Genomic DNA, 17,901 nt, shown 5'->3' on the forward strand with positions numbered 1-17,901 from the left:
GGCACTGGAAATAAAGTACCTTGACCTAGGGCACTTCAGGTATAGATTTGAATTCTGGATTTGGTTTTGGCATTGTTCTTAGACAAAATACAAGTTCCTTGTGATTTTTCCTTTACACAGAATGAAAGTCATTATATTTATACTTCTTAACCTATTGTGCTAAAATTGTGTACAGAGGATTGAAAGTATACAAGCCTTAGAAGTTTGTTATTAATTGCATGTTTATTTTAGTAGTTTGGAGTTTGGCAGAAGATGGCAGTCCAAGAAGTACAATTTAAACAATTAATAATATTTTTCTTTTTGCTGCAATTTATTTGGGAAAGGGATGAGAGAACCATGACAGTTAGATATTATCTTTGATGTTGCCATGGTAGTGCAGCCTACCTGTTGCTAAGAACATGCTGTAGCTATCATTATTACCTTTATTACAGCTCTTAACATTTCAGAATGTACCCTTTAGATTTTAAGATGTTATTTTAGATTTAATTTTGTATGTGAGAAGGCCAGTAAGTTTTGTCACTTTCCAGCAGAGACCTACTCTGGTGCAGAAGCAATTATACCAATAGAAGTACTTGATTCTGTTAATGTAGGTCCTTTACCATGGAGTAATTTGCAAGCCTGAATTGTTATTCAGAAAGGCGAGAATTATCTAGATAGCTCAGTGCTGTGTCTACTAATATTCTCTTTCCCTTGGAAGTTAGTGATTGGTGTTTGGATGCAAAAAAGGCTGAAGTGCTGAAGCCCCAGTAATAATACAGTATCAAAACTTCAAAACAGAGACAGGTGGTACTTAGCACTAGAGCTAAAAATGAAGCATTCGGCTCACTAGAAGGAGCATGTCCACTGCTAGTCCAATTTCTTGATCCAGCAAAGTGCTCTGGGACCTCTGCTACTGCTCAGAGTGCTGCTGTAATTTGGGACCATGGCAGCACTGAGACTTAAGATGCTTCCAGTGCTGTGTTTCTGCTTGTGAGTGCTGCGAACTGCAGGCGAGAATGGGAATTATAAGAGGATCACTCGGGGGGGAAAAAAGTATATATATTTATTATATATATATATATATATATATATATATATATATATATATATATATATATATAATATATATATATATATATCTTCCTAGCTCCCTCTTTTATTTTCAGCTTTCAATAGTGCATTTAGCCCTCTAGGTAGGTATGCTACATGGCAGAAACAAAATGTTTACCATGTTTGTCTATGCTGTCTCCTTCGGGTGGAGATGGATGTTTTATGCCTTCTGCATTTATAACACGATAATTATGCAAGTCTCTGTGCCTTCTTGCTGCATTCTTTTTTCCAAGGCCTACCTCTTGCTTTTAGTTCTGTGACCCTGTCTCTTGCTACCAGTTGCCAGTCTCTGTCATTCCTTTGCATACAGAGTCCATTAGCAAGTTTATAAAATTCCTGCTGGCAAACTCTAATGTCTCGGTTTTTAATGTCTCCGAAAGTAAAAAGTTTGCATATGAGTAAGCAGCCTGTGTAATTTACCCATTTTCTTATGCTCCCTTTCTGTCTTTGTGTTCTATGCTACTTTGTGTGAACTTCTGAATCTGAGCTTCTTCATATGGGGCTAGAATTAAGTAATTATTAATTAGAATTTAATTGTTTCTTTTCATAGGAAACTGTAGTGCAATTACTATTGCATAGCAAGTGTTTTGCTTTAATGGAGCTGTGGGATAATGCTACAGAGATGAGACTACACCGTACGTACTTGAAGGTGTGCCCTCACGCATTGGTAGGAGCTGAAGTTGCGTGTGTCTATTGGTATTTATTACAAACTAAGTAGTATCAGTCACAGGGCTAATTGCAGGTTTAAAATGTACTTACAGATAAGTTTGGTGTGGTCCCAACTGCCTGAAAGCAATCCTCATGAACAAGGCCTGGGATTTTCCCCACATCGTGCTGTGTTTGTAGCCATGGCGCTTAATTTAGGAGCAGCATGACTTAGACTCACTGCAGTAAAAACCAAAAACGTGCAGCAGTGTTAGGCAACCAGTCTGTTAAGTGTTAGTCACTGGGTGGAGGTATCTATTCTTCTCCCCTTGCTTACACCTGAGGATACATGAAATACATCTGGCCGTAAGGCAATAACTCACAGTGCATTACGAAGCTCAGAAACCACTGAATGCACTTCCAGTGCAATATAAGAGACTGGCATTTTGAAAAGCTACCTTCATTAGAACATGTAGGATTGATTATTTGTTGTAGTCAGCTCTGACTGTTGTTCTGGTTGGATGCAGCTGTTTGTTTCTGCGTGTTCTGTGTTTGCTCGTGCAAGTACAAACAGGTGTGGGAAGAGGACATGGGTATGGGCAATGACTGCTCTTACCTGGCTCTCTGTGGCAACTTTTATCTCCTTGAATTTCAGTTCAAATTCTGCATGCTGTGACAGTTTTGCCTCAAGATCTTTCAGTTCAAACCCTTTTCTCCCAGGTTACCAGGTGTGATGTAATATGCTTTAAGGAAGGATTACAAGAGTGTATGTAAAATTAATGTTTAGTTACATTTACTCCAGATGTCCATTTGCCAGAGTGGACAAGTGTTCAAGGCATGTCTGCAGATCCTAGTGTCTTCCCCTAGCTGTGCATCAGGACACGGGTGATTATATCAGGAGACTATCAGTATTGAGGAGGCTTTTACGAGCAGATTGACAGCTTCTGATCTATCATGTATCCAGACTGGCACAAGTAGAGCTAATATTAAGAGATTAAGATACAGCAGTTAAACAGACTTTGTTCAGTAAAGGAAAGCAGAAGTTATGCTTGCCTTCTACAGTCAGGCAATGCCAGTAGTTTATGTTGAGCTGGCAACCACAATTTGCTCTGAATATGGTTCCGTAAGAAAGCTGGGGGTGAGGGATGTCTTGTCTTCAAGAGTTGCTGGTTTGGAGATGGACTTTTGAAAGCTGAAACTCAAGTAAATAGTAAAAATAAATAACTGTAGCTCAAAATATGTTATCTCACTGAAAGAAACTTTTTCCAAAAAATTCAGATCTCCACAGGGAATTCCTGGTTCCTCAGATCAGAAGTTTAAATTTCTCCTTTGTGAAAAGGAAACTGGCAAAACTTGTAATTCAAGCCTTTACCTGCAGTACTGGTATAAGAATTATTCTGTTCATTTATTTACTTTATTATTACTCTCTTAAGGTTGTATGTTCATGGGGTAGAACACTGCAAGAGGAATTGAGTGATCTTCTCTAAGATTCTACACTATCATTTTATCCTTTTTTAAAAGGGACTGCCGACAGTTGTCTTCCTCTGCAGAGCCTTCTGAAACAAAACTGCCAAATGTGTTGGGTTTAAACACTATTTAAGAGCTCGTTAGGACTGTTAACAGAAATGATGGAACCATCATATGATGCAGAAAACAATGTTTGGGAGCATTCAGGTACTTAAAACTTTGGTGCTCATAAGTGGATGAAGTGAGGTGGCTCCCAGAGTGTTTCTCCCACTAGAAAGGAGTTATCCCATCTCCCTAAGGCTTATTGTCAATATCTTTGTCTGCTCAAAGGAAGCCTTGTTCACTTCAGATCTTGCGCACGTGAGGGAATAAGCATGAAGTGCTTTCTGCAGGCAGGAATTTACAGCTGTGATCCTTGTAACACTAGGAGAACTGGAGGAAAATAATCAAAACAAGTACAAATACAAATCTTTCTGAACAAGCATTAGCTGATTTCAAATCAAAAATAATTCCTGGAATCCTGTACTTGTTCTTAATCTTTCAGTCTGAGCTTGCCTTTCACCCAAAATAATGGTGTTTTAAACATCATCAACTCATCTTCCCCCACCTGAGGAAATCTCAAGCCTTTATATTACTGAATTCCATGTACAGGTGGCCTTGTTAGTGCCCCTCTGTTTTCCACGGAAAGCACTCAGAGACTGCAGGATGTGTCCTAACGCTTGAAGTTAAATGAAAATTGTAGAAAAATCTAACCAGAATAAATACTTGTAACGTCCTGTGGATTCTCTGTGGTATACTGACTTACCACATGGAGCTGTATACTAAATAAAATCAAAAATTAGATGGCTCGCCCTGACTCCTGCTGCATGAGGCTGCTTGGTTGTTTTGTCCCAGCTATAGACCTGTTTTCTCTCCTAATTTGTTGTGTTTACTCAGTGAAATTGAATCCCACATCACTTCAGGCAAGTCTTGGAGAAGCTGTTTTCTTCAGTGCAGATGGCTGTTTGCTCCAAATATATGAGGCAGCCCAGGGCGCTTCGTTCTTCTCTTAACCCTTCTGCCCTGAACCTGTGCTGTCCCTGTCTGCTGTCATAGCACATTGGCTCTTGCCATGCTCGACGTTTTTCCATGACTGTAAGCTGCTGTGCCTGTCAGTCATGTGTTGTCAGCTGCCTCATGTCCATACAGGCGCCTGTTACCTAATACAGCTTTCTTTGACCTCTTTGCTTTGTCTTTTTATCTGCTTGTTGTAACGAGGATGAAGTAAAATTAAAGTGTGCAGTGACTACCAGGAGAGGTCTTCGCTGGAAGCTGTCGTGGTGATTTGGCTGAAGCAAGAGTGCAGCAACTTCAGCCTGACTGTGAACATTCCAGCCACACAACTTCAGCCCGAAGGAGCCAGGGAGGACCTGTACCCTTGCTGTTTCCCTTCACCCTGTTTGTTTCACTTGGGAACACAATGAGCTGTCAAAATTTCCTGCCCTGCTTCCACAGAATCCTTCCTTTTGCTCCAAAAAGGATTATTTATCTTAAGCTGCTAATTGTATAAATTGTCAGAACAATTGTTTAGCTTGATTTTAAGGTGGAGAGCAAAGACATGTAAAGATCTTCTGGGGCTGATGAAAGTCCCATCAAAGCCAAATCAAGTCAAAGGGAAGGAGACTGATGTGTTGCCATTAAAGGCCCTTGACTTACGGAAATTAAAAATCATGTGGTATGGTGCAAATCTGGCACAATCCCAATTCTTAGGGATTCTCTGTTCAATGTACTTATATGTAATTAAAAGTAATAGAGAAGAATATAAAAGTTTTCCTAATCAGTTCACCAAGCAAGAGTGGAGGAAATCAGGTGTGGTTGATTTAGCCCACCGCCACTTCCTAACTAATCCTTCTCAGAGAGAGACTAGGTGGCACCTGGTAAAGTATTCTGAAATAACAGATTGATGAGGTAGAGCTACTGGATAACATCTTTGACTCATCAGAAACTTGCCTTTCCTGAGGGCAGAGTTAATAATCCTGGAATGTAAGGGTTTTAGTGGTTTTTATTGTCAGTGGGAATGCAGATTTATTCTGCGTATAGATTTCTGTAGTGCTTGACATAGTCCAAGCTTCTGTAGTCTGTAAAAATGTAAAATGATACAAATAGTTGATATTGATCATGTCAGTAATTTCTTACGACTTCAGGTCCTCAGGTTTGCTTGTTAAAATTCATTCACGTGTTCTTAACTTGAAATTTATTCATTACCATGCATATTCCTTACCAATTTCAGGTAAAGTTTCAGCATTAAGACTTTACCACCAGTTGCTTGCATTATCTCTTTCTTCAGTATAAAAATTCCTCTGATGACCAAGATGGTTATTTTTTTTTATTCTGCTGCTTATCAGCAACAGAGATTATTGCAGGATGATCTTTCTTAAATGAAATGATTCTCTGGTGTCCTGATCACCATTCTAGATGTCCCTCTCTGTCCTTTTTCCAGGAGGAACTGAGCTTTCTCAGGCACTCTTTTTTTACATGAGCTTCCATTAAGTGTTGTCTGATGGCATCAACACCTCCCTCACCTCTGACTCTGTTGGAATTAGCTTTCCTGAACTGTGTATATATTTTTGGGTTAGCAAGGCTTTAGTTCCATAGGAGATATCGACAGCACTGTGAGAGGAAGTTGTGCTGCTAGTAAAATGGAAGTGGAAGCTGCAGGCATCTGGGCCGTAGAGGCAAAGATCACAGTAGCAGTGAAGTTTATTTAAAATAATTGTAGCTGTATATACCTGTATATTCCCAGCTTTGCGTTATTGTTAGATCTCACTAGCTTTGCTTCTAAGCCAGGGTCATTAGTTAAAAAAGAAAAGAAAGGAAGAAAAAAAAACACCTGTTCCCAGTATGAATTTTTTAAAGACCATGTAGTAATTGCTCACAAGCAGAAGTTTCCTTTCAGCGCATCTTGTTATCTTCTTGCCTTTAGTCTTTTTCCAATTTAAAATTTTTGTACTCATCTCTTGCCTTCTCTCATACATTTGATGAAGTCCATATGGTCGAAATATACTGTAATGTTATTTTCCTACCTAAGAGCTATTTTATTTGAGGTAATTCAGTGACAGGCTTTGTCTGGTTTTGGTCTGTCTTTGGAGAGCTCATGTTCTGCTTTCTTCTGTATTTGAGTTGTCTCCCTACCTACAGCAGTCTCTCCATCAAAATTTGGGATCACAGTGTTAAGATGAGAGTTTCCATTTGTAACCCTGTATGATTTTGTTATTTTCCAGTACTATGGTGTACCTCTTGATCTGATAAGTCTGTTCTATCAAGTTCAAAGAGAAAAATCATTCTTTCTTACACTACTGCGTATCTTAAGGTTTGGGGTGGTTTTTTTAGACTTTTGGGGTTTGAATTTTGTCTCTTTCAAATAATTTGTTGAGTCAGTCAGGAGTTATGTTTCCCAGTCTGTTAATGCAGGGGGTTATTTGCGGTTTCCTTTTAATTCATTGATGCATACAGAAAAACAGAGGCCTCAATTAAGGCATGCTTTGAGTCTAAACCCATTCTTTATTTGCTGATAGCTGATGGGTGGCAGGCTTAAGCCTGCCTTTTTTGTTGTGGGTTTTTTTTTTTTTTTTTAATGTACCTTGTGCCCTGTGCTCGCCATTGTTACCTTTCTGCATGAGTCAGCCAACACAGTGGGTCCACCTGTGGTGGTGAGCAGTGCTTTTATGTGAGGGTGCTGACAGGGGAGCTCTGACTCATGGATGCCAATGAATCCTGCTTTACTGTTTTACAAACTATTCGCTCCACCCAGAGAGAAGGGAATAGGTTTGTATGCCTGAGTTATTGCAGTTGCACGTGGCTTGAAACTGCACACCTCTGAGCTGCCACAGTTGAGGGGCAGGCAGAGGTTTACCTCTTCTGCCATGCAAAAGGGTGCGTGGGGTTAAGGGCAGCTCGGGTAGCTTGAGGCTGGATCCTTGGAGCCAGCGAGGGAGCTGTGGGTTGGCAGCTGGGCACAGGGAACACATGTTCTGTCGCTGGAAACAAAACAGCCAGATGAAAGTAAAGATTTGTGTTTATAATCTGAAGTGACTGTGTTTGAAATATTCTTAATTTGAGTGCATGCTCCTGTGTCTTTCATGCCCCTAAGGACCCCTAGAGGACATAGAAGATTTTTTCCCCCTTCAAATAGTCAACTTAACCATTCTGTTTGGCTTTCTTCCCTTAAACACAATTGCAAGCACATTTTAAGAGAACTTTAGATAGAAAAAATAACAGCATCTAACTAGGTCCTTCTTTCATGCTGGAAGATGTTTTCTTGTTTTTAAACATAAGCAGTAGAAGCTAGAACTAGCAGCCAAATTCTTCAACAACTTTTGTTTAGATTAGTCAGATGCTGTGTTCAGGTCCCCAGAGGAAGCACAATTCAAAATAACTAATAATTCATAATTGTACTGTGAACTCTGAGAGGCCTTTAGCAAGCTGTCTCTGCAAGTACAGTGAGTATGTTTTCAGCATGATGGCCTGTGCTCCTGCAGAGGAGGAATTGGTGTTGCAGAGAGCTGGAATACCCTGACCTGAGCTTCTAAATTCTCAAAACTTATTCTTTAAGAATATTTAAGATCTTGTTCTTGGGATTTGTCCCATGTGGAACTGGGAAAGTTACAGTACAATATATGATTTTTACATTTCCATATTTAAAAAAGCTACCTACTTTCTGTCTACTTTGAAAGAGGTTTTGTATCCCCTGCACATGCTGAGTAGCATCTTTCATCTCAAATGAGTTTTGCCCATTTCATCGATGTTGCATAGCAAGTCAGGTACAAATCAATGTGAGTTATATAGGGATACCATTGTATTGTCACTTGGTAATGCATCCTAAAGCTGTGGAAATAAATATACATTCTAAAGCTGTGGAATAATCTGATTTGAGAATGTCAGGTTTCAGTTAAATAAAGCAGCTTCTGTGTTAGGAAGTGAAGGCAGCTGACGTTTTCCAGAATGGTCAAGAGCAGCAGTGAGAGAAACAAGACAAACAAAAAAACAACCCTCGTATTTTGGTTTTGGGCTTTTTTCATCCTCTCATGGTTTTGAGGCCAGTCCCACAGCTTTGGAGGTCTGCTGGACAGTGAGCCCAGTCCAAGGCCGAGCCCTTCATGTGTGATGCTGTGACAGTGAGAATTCAACTCACTTATTTGGACAAAAGAAACAAGACCTCCACCATACTCCTGAGAGTGTTCTTACTGAGCAGGAAGCTGCTCAATGGGAAGAACACATTTTTTCTTGTGCCTTTTTCTGATAAGAGGATCAGCTGTAGTGCTTTACCCAGTTACCTAGGGATGTCATGGAGATGATTTTTTTGGACCTTAGTTTTCCCTCTGGAGGAGTGTAACGTCACATTGAACAGAAAATAGATCTGGTCCTAAACAGCAGAGAAAGACAGCTGCCCCTTCTAATGTCTCGGGGGATTTTGTGTTTTGCAGGAGATGCACGGGTGAGAGGTCAGACAGGGGTTCTCTCCGAGCGCCGTGGCTCCTACCCGTTCATAGACTTCCGTCTTCTTAACAGTAAGTGCAACCCTTCCTTTGGGTCTGAATTTGTTTTTGTTTTTTTTTTTAATCTGCATAGAAAGTAAATGAGCCAATGTATCTCATCGTATACATATCTGTAGTCCAGCTATCTTCACGCAGTCAGCATTAATAATCCTATTATTTCCACGTAGTATTTGACTGTAAAATGTTGTGGTTATATATGAGTAGTGTCCATAATGCAGAGCATGTAAAGTAAGTACAGTAGTGCCATGGGGTGTGCTGGGAAGAGCTGGGGTTGCTTCAGAATTAAAAAGATAAACCCCGATGTCCTTTAGCCTCTTAGCAACAGTTGGAACAGATTTATGTGAGTCTGTTATCCGGTCATATAGAATTGGCACAGACAGAGAGCATGTGACAGCACTGACCAGTGGTTTACAATAACATTAATTTTTCCAACAATTAGAACCCAATCCAAAGCCCCATGGAGTCTTCTCATTGACGTCAATAGATTTCGGGTCAGGCCAGCAGTGAACATCTGTTAAAAATAATCTTAACCTCATTTTGATTGAAGTTATTTTGCCACTGTTGTAAATAAAGGAGGGTAAATTTAAAAGGGGGGGAAAAAGAAGAAAATACCAAGTTGGGCTTTTTTTCACCTGGTGAATTCTATATACTGATCACAGCCAATTAGCCAGTACGTAAATAATAAAAATACAAATCAGAGAGCTCTTCATCTTGAGCCCTGTAGGATTGTCTCGATGTTGTGCTAATGCAGTGTTCGGACACAGACAGATTAGATACATCCCTGTGTACTGCACAGATTGCTCCAGTTAGCCTGTGAAACAAAAGTTATTTACTGTCTTCATCAAAACAGACCAAAACTCCAACCGTTTGTTTAGCGATTACGCTTTATAATCTTCCAGCCATTATGGTTTTCATTAAAAAGCAATTATCAGAGCAAACTTTAAAATCTTCTTTTTGTAAGTGCTTTCCAGAAAAACTGGGAAGGGGAGAGGTAGGTGGCAGGAAGGAGAAGACCAGCTGCAAAGGGAGAGGTCTGGCTGGGAGTCAGGAGGAAAGAGACCAATAGGCAGGGAGGACTTGGGCTCTGATCCGCTGCATTTGCACGAGCTGGCAGAAGTACTGCAGTTTAGCAAAGTGCTTGCTCTCAGCTTTGCTCATAGAAGGTGTTTTCTAGGTCTTAACTCCATCCAAATGCTTGCTGTGGCTGCGGTAGAAAGGTGTAAGGGATAGTACAGATCCAGACATTTTGCCAGGACAAGCAGGGAATAACATATACTGATTGTGCAGAGCTCAGGATAATTTCATACTGCCAATTGTCAATGATGAATGTGAAGAAAAAACTTCTATATGGCTAGCTGGAAATGTTGATGCCCTCATAAGGACTAAAAGAAAATACTTAATGAATGAGAATTGTTTTAGAAGAGAATATACACTCACATTTGAGTGTGACTAAGTGAATTCCTTATTTGCTTTTTATTCTGAATACAAGCATGTTATTTAAAATTCTCACTGTATATCTTCCCCAGTTAAAGAAATCAAAGAAACTGACAATAGGACTTTTGTTTTTATTCCTTATAGACAGATCTTTCCAGATCTGGGATGGGCAGGCGCTGCCCAGGGGTTGTCAGGGGAGAGGGCTGTGAGGAGGGAGGCTGAGAGCCACAGCCTTTACTTGCGTGTGGAGCAGGGTGCTCTGTAACCTTTCTGCTCTACTGCTGAGCTTAAAAGTGATCTGTCTCTCTTCAGGCACCTCTGCTCCTACGTGGGAGGGCAGCTGGGTTTTATGCTCTCTTATGGTTTGGTGTTGTTTTTTTTTTTGTGTGTTTTTTTTTAATTTTTTTTTTTTTTTTTTTTTTGCTGGTTTTGGTTTTTTGCTTTTTTGCTTTTTTTGCTGCTTTTCCTTTATCTGAAATTAGGCAGTAAGACTGATCATGACTCTGCAAGGAAAAGCAGTGATCCTGATCTGGGGTTTCTCGTTGTGTTCAGTTCTACCTATACTTTTTTTCTGCATGGGGAGTGGTGTAGCATAGTTTTTCAGTCCAAAGAGTGGACTGAAGTGACATTTATGACACAGGAAGATGCTCGGTACTGATGCATACAGATGTGTTTTGCCAGGAAGTAAACAGACTTCTATTTTATTTGTTTATATCCATCAATTTCTTCTTCCAGTGAATTTCTTCGGTGCATGCTGTGTAAGCATCAAAAAGCATGGTGCTACATGTCCTAGTGTCAGTAGGCATGTAAATGCCAATGCTGCTTTTTTTTTTTTTTTTAACAGTATCTAAATCTTTAGGTTACATTTTTTGCAACATGTTATATTGAGGAGGTGAAGAGAGCAGGGCATTAACCAATAGGCAGCTAACAAAAGCTGCTGCAGTAATGAGAAGTGGGACTAGGCAGAGAAAATATTATGGTAAACATCCTCACAACTTGCAGGGAATTGTATCATAAACATTCCTCCAGCTTTTTACTAATTCAGACAAATGGAATTTTAACTAGAGCTACTTTCTGGTATCATCTGAAATATTGTTCTGAGTACCACCCTTGTTTTAAAGTAGGGGGAGCACAGCTATTTGAGCTAACATTTGTGATGCCATCTAAACATTCCTCCAATGGCTTTTTGTAATATACAGAAACTCAGTGAGCATTATTTCACCTTGTCAGTGCTACGCTGTCAGGAACATAAGGATATTGAAAGATCCTATTGGAGGAGATGAAAGGTTTTTATAGCATCTTCCTGTCTTTTCTGGACCTACTTGCAAGCCTTCCTTGAGATGTAGTTGCACCTATGGCTTTTGGGACTCTGAGATAATTCTAGAATTCAGAACTGTACACCTCAGTGTGCTCACATCCACTGCTCAGTCTCCATCAACATTCAACAGGTATTGATGAATGCCAGTGGGTGCTAGGGCAGAGCCCCTGCCATGATGGCAGGGGATAGCTGCAGTGCAAGCTATGCTGGGTTGCATGCAGCACATGGGCCAGGCATGCCTGAGTTAAGGTACCTGTAATTTAGTTCTCCGGTGACAAAGTTGCTCACTGAATCACTGGACTGTATCCCTCCAGTGACTAGTACGCCTTGATTAAGAGATATTTCATTATCCCTTGATGAGATGCAACTGTGGTAGTACATCATTTCATTGCATTAATTAAAAGTTTCAGGGAATTCCCTGCGATAAATCTAGTGTTGTAGGTGGGCAAGCAGCAACAACCAAAAAGACATCACCATATTATGGTTGGATTAGATGCTTTGTTTTATTGCCATTAAGATACATGGGTGATTAATAACTTTTTATTTACAAATTTGCTTGTCAGTCTGTCAGAAAGTGAGGCATAGTGATTCTCTAGTTTCCATCTTCCTTACACTAAGTTCTTCCTCTGTACTGAATAGATGAATATTATTAAAATGGTTTCTGCTTTCATTTTTTACTTTTTATTGAGAAATTCTGCATTAGGAACGCTTGGCTTTTGACCCAGAATCAATCATCCCTTTGCTTCCCTTATCTTGTGTATCCCAGTACCCCAGTATCTGAGAATTTTCATCTGTATAATTGGTATTGAAAGGATGGAGTCACTGTTCCCAAATGGTGTTAAAATATTTCTTTTTTCTTACACATTGCACAGCGAAAACTTACAGTGGGGTTTGAGAGTATCTAAAAGGTCAAAACATGTTTGCTGATATTCCAAGGCTGTATCTGTATGTTGCCTAGGATCTTGCTGGCATTAAGGCAGAAGCTGAATAAAAAAAAAGTAACTACTTTAAGCTTTGCTTAGCAAATAAATTAGTATATATTATATGTTTTTAGCAACAGATGGTGATAAATAGTGATAATAGTTACTACTCAGTCTCTTTCCCTGATTTGCAGTCTGAATGGAGTCAAGCAAAGTCCCGTTTTTCAGTTTGTGCATAAGGTGATGCTTTGCCAGCATGCAATGAATTATGTAACACAGAAATAAAAAGTATTGTCAGAGTTAGTAAAGGAAGATATGAATTCATGAAAAAGTCTCTATCTCAAAGAACCAAAGTCTGTGGATGTTTGAATCTGTGGTTTCTGCCTGTCTACAGAAAGATCCATTTGCAAAATTTACATTCATTTTTGGTTTTGGATTTTGAACAACTCCAAGGTTTTCAGGTAGGGCCCTTCTCCAGGGAAAATAAAACTTAACCACAGCCACCAACCCAAAACTGAAACATCAAGTATCCTGAATCCAAATGAATGAGGTTAAAAAAAAATTTGGTTAACTGTCTTGTTTTGTTGCCTTTGGCTAGAAAAGGAAGTGGGAGTGAGAGATGCCTTTTTAAATATTTCTGACCTGGGTTAAATTAGGACACTAGAAGTCTTGTGAGGAAGTTTAAAGGACTGATTGGATTACTCGGATCCCAACCCAGCCTGTGGAGATGAGGCCAAAGTTCCAGATGGTTATTAAATTAGAAAGGGAGAGATCTCATGAGGTCTGCATCATTTCTACATAATACCTCCCTTAGTCCTCATGGATAAACACGTCCAAAAGATACTCATCAACTGTAGAGGCACCACAGACTTCTTAATCAGGTTAGCTTGCATCTTGTTTGAATGACAAGAATATTTCCAGCGCTGAAGTCAGCTTATGGCCTTGCTTTCAGTTTTCCTCTTCAAGAAAGAGGAATCGAGTTTCTCTTAATAGTGTTGCAGCACAGAGATTGTTCTGTTTTCTGGGGACACTTCACACTGCACTCAAAAATTTCTCTTGTCACTGGAAGTTATCCTGGTCTATCCTTGTCTTCCTGCACTCCTCCTTCAATCAAACAACAGAAAGTTTTCTTTGTTTGTTTGAGGTGGATTTTTGTGTTTGTTCTGAATGTTTGTTTTTGGAAGTTCTTAACTTCTGCAAAATTTAATACCAAGGTAGAGTAGAAATTATGTTCTACTTCCTGCTGCTCTTACTCTTTGTTTAGCTTTTGCTTTTCTTTTGTAGAAAATGAAAGCCAAAATGTAAAACTTGCTGATGTGTTTTCGTATGCTAGCAAAATGCAGTAATTGGGGTTACAGTAGCTTCAGAAAAAAAATAGCTGTGCTGCAAACACACAGTTTTAGTGAACATTGGTGTGATTATGCAGGTTTGTGCCATTTTTAATACAGATTTAGGATTCAATTCAACTGAGAATGTCCCTTTAAAAGCGTCCAAATTTTGCGTGACCCAGTCTGCTACCCCACCTTCTTTTCTCTGATTAGAAAAGGGAAAGGGTGTACTGAAGATAACACTGGGGATGCTTTCCAAATGACCAGAGGAAAAGAGAGAACAAGGAGAAAGGATCATTAAGATGATAAATGAAAGCTGGGTTTACTGTTGCTACAGGTTATGTTGCTTTTCTTTCAAGGGGGATGGGGATGGGGGGGGGGGGGTAGGGGATGTTCGGTTTCCTGTTAGAGAAACTATAATTGGTTATAAAACATTTGCAGTTCTAGTGGGGAGGAGGAAGGGTTCTGAATGTGCTCCTGTACCAAGACTGATGTGGCAGAACAAAAGCTCATATTGAAATGATAATGGCTTTGTGGTAAAACAACACACCATACTGTTTCCCGAGGGTTTGTAGGAGACTTAATAATTGTTACCAAGATGTTTGTTTTCATAACGATGATGGATGACCCGAATAAAGGCTGTAAAATGTGAAGACAATCAAATCTGAATTCATCTGAGATTTGTATATAATCTATTCCTGCTCCTGTTGTTAAGGCTAATATTCTGTTACTTCTTTGGCATCTGCAACCCCAGTTCTTTCAGTCTTAGAAGTAATATGTTTTGGGGTGGTTGGAAAGTTGTAGGACAGGTGTTCTTCGAGTTGCCAGCAATTGTGCAGGAACTTTGTAATTCAGAAAGCGATCTGTTACAAGCACCATCACCTGAAGCATAATATTTCAAGAGTAGGAAACCCCATAGCAACATGACTTAAAAAATTGGTGTTCTGGAACCTCTCACATTTCATTAACTATATTAGACAAAGAAGCATACAAACACCTCTTCTGTAAACAGGGCACTACATTGATTTCATGCAGTTATGCAGTAAGGTGAAGGATTTAATCTTAACTCACATTTTTAAAAGTTTTGTTCCTACTGATATTTGGTTTTTCTCTGATGTGTTTGGACTCCCACTTTCTTTCTCATAGCCTCTTCCTCATTGGAAGACTGTTTTTAACCCATTCAAAGAGAAATAATACAGTTGTAACAGTGGCAGCTAACAAAATAAAGCACTTGGTCTCCAAAACTGAGTTTTATCAAAAGTCAAGGAGCAAAGAACACAGTTTGCTCATACTTATTAATGTTTTGGAATCATATTTTATGTAGTCATTTCTTACAAGGATAAAAAAGACAGTGAATGAAATAAAGCATTTTTACTTGATTGTTACACATTTCAAAATACCTAATTTTGGATTTTAGTATAATTAGCAAGTAAAATGCAATAGTAAAAAAAAAAAAAAACCAAAAACCTTGGGCTTAAAGTATTACAAACAATGATCCTGCCCCTAAAACCCCATTGTTACTTAGCCTCAGTGTCATTTTAAATACATTAGAGCAGCAAGTGGAAACAAAATGTGCATAAGAACTTTTTGGATTCCTCTCTAGGTTGAAGAAGTCTCATGAGACTTTCTAAATTTGCAAGATTTTAGTACAACCCTTTGCAATCTGTAGACAGTATCTAGTGTAGGTTGTTCATCTCCGTTTTCTTAGTTGTGGTGACCAACTGAGATTCAGAAGTGCAGCTGAGACATTTACGTGGGCATCTTGGTCCTTCTACATTAGGTTGAAAGCTGCCAATTGACAGTTTTCTGTAGGTTTATTGTGCTTTGTATGTTTTCTCAGTCCTATCTTCAAAACTGTAGCTTCTTTTGTGGAGGGTTTTTGGACTGTATTGTTCATGGTAATGGGAAAGCTCGGACAGCGTAGAGAATAGAGGTTACCTGTACTACTTCTAATTTACCAATGCCTTCTCCAAAGTTCAAGTTTGAAATATGAATTTTGGAATGAATTTTTACTTTATCTTTGTAAGTTCACTGTCCTTACCTATGCTGCTCCTGTCTTTTGATTGATGTAAAAAATCCTTAATGTAAGTGAGGAGACACAGCTTTTTTTTTTTTTTGTTTTGTTTTTTTTATCATCAGTGCTATGTATTCATCTTTGTAAGAGAAGATTAGTAACCATGTCATGCACTGTTTGCCAAACAAGATTTCAGTAAATGTAACCTAAATGCCTGGCATGATTTGACCAAAAAACAACCAAAATAAACAGTGGATAAATACCAACTGTTCCTCTTAAGTCAATTAAGTCAATTAAATGAATGCATCTTGAGCTCTTAATAAAAACATTCTAGTCAGCTGTCAAAGCAGGAAATTGTCTCTGGTATTACAGAAGCTAATTGCTTCCCAGGGTCCTCTCTGTTTTCAAATGATCTAGGCAATAAATTCTGATCCTCTCACTTTATCCTTTGAATATTTCAGCACTTCTCCATCAATCCTGCCTGATTCTTGAGGCATATGCTTGATGAGCAATGGATAGGTACCCGGTGTCTTTACATCCTCAGAACAGGGACAGGGTACTGTAAATTGTATGAGTCAAAAGCGGATGTTTAAATGTGATTTGTGTATGCTGTTTTTGTTTTCCATCCCTTTAGAAAAGGAAAGAAAAGGAAAAAACATTTTCTGCTTCTGAATCAGCGGGCTTTTGAAAATTAATAAGCCTGTTGTTACCCATTCATACTGCTGAGTGACCTGCTTTTATTGTGCACTGAGCTGCAATAAAATAAAAAAGGAGATGCTGTGAAGGAGAACTCACAGACATTATTTGAATGCATAACCAAGTTTGTTTACTTGAAAAGAACAATAACAGTGTAATGAATGTCTGGTGTAGTGTTAAGTACATCCTTGTCCAAATTTGATTTATGTGATCGTTCCTGGATGTTAACTCAACCATTGTTAACATAACCTCTGTAATTTTTATGTTCGCACTGCCTGCGGGCACGCTCCTGCTCAGCAAAGAAATCTGGAAGAAAACTTGTAGCAGCTCCTAGTGCAGGAAACCTCTTTCCCTGAAATAACAGCAGTCGGGCTGTAGTGTGCCAATAGGTCGTGTTAAGGTGACCAGATCTGTGTAACTGGAGGAGCTCTGTTAGCAGAAAGGCAACCACTATGGCTTATTAACCTCTTGAAGGCTACGTGTAGCAACCGGACATTGTCTATGATCTGATATTATGCACGCAAGATAGGGATGTCAAGTGACCTCATGAAGAGTTTATCTTAACTTGCTGCCTGCTAAAACACATCAGGAGATGCACTGTGAGCTCAGATGAACTGTGGTTTTGAATGTAAACATTAAGATTTGTGAGGAAAGCATGGATGGTCCTCAAAGTGTGGAGTTATGTTAATACAGTCCCTGAAGTAATTTTGTTCAATATACAAAAATGGGATTCTCCAGTCTCTGTGCTAGGCAGTAACTCCACAGGAGAAGAGAATGCACATCTCTGAGTGAGACATGTTGTGCTGTTTTATGTAAACAAAACATTCAGAAGTTGCCACAGTGATTAAACGCAATTCTCGAGGGAAGTTTTATGGGTATAAACAAAAGATATTCTTGCTCGCCTTTCATGTTAATTTCAAAATTGCATGTAATTACTAAATTCTTCCCACATGAGCCTTACAGCTTGTTCTCTTTAGACAGATATTATAGCATGCATTTTAGTACCCTGAATTCTACAATTGTCATTTTGATATCTAGAAAGGTATTTTTGATTAATTTATGTATAATTCATTTTAATCTAACTAGAAATATCTGCCAGTAACTTTTTATCTTTTCAAGTCATTGTATGACTTACATCAGGTGTGATCATCAAAAGTTTGTGCTTAGAACTTAAATTGAAATGTACTATTGCCAATTAGGAGATGGTATGCTCAATGTGCAGCTCTGTTATTCACATCATTCACTTCATCTTAAAACTGTGTCTTGATTTTTGCATCAGGTGGTGGATCCCATGCGCCAGGAATGGCTCTATGCTGTTGGGAGATTCTGGCTTGGTTTTGAGCTGAAGGCAAAATCTCAGCGTTTGCTCTGAGCTGCTTTGCTTTTGACTCTTTTTGATCTTTTTTTTTTTTTTTTTCCTCACGTGGTTATGTTTTTAACACTGATGAGAGGAGGA

The 17,901-nt window shown here is 39.1% G+C and overlaps 1 protein-coding gene across 2 annotated transcripts in view; it reads left to right on the top strand.

Moving 5' to 3' along the window:
• PDE7B (phosphodiesterase 7B) overlaps positions 1 to 17,901 on the top strand; it is a 166,077-nt gene that overhangs the window by 122,421 nt on the left and 25,755 nt on the right. For both annotated transcript variants that reach the window (XM_048934714.1, XM_048934713.1), the window contains one exon: positions 8,664 to 8,747. In XM_048934714.1, the coding sequence (XP_048790671.1) occupies positions 8,664 to 8,747 (84 nt within the window). The remainder of the gene's footprint in view (positions 1 to 8,663; positions 8,748 to 17,901) is intronic.

Source organism: Lagopus muta, chromosome 2 (assembly GCF_023343835.1).
Source record: "Lagopus muta isolate bLagMut1 chromosome 2, bLagMut1 primary, whole genome shotgun sequence".
NCBI classification, from domain to species: domain Eukaryota; kingdom Metazoa; phylum Chordata; class Aves; order Galliformes; family Phasianidae; genus Lagopus; species Lagopus muta.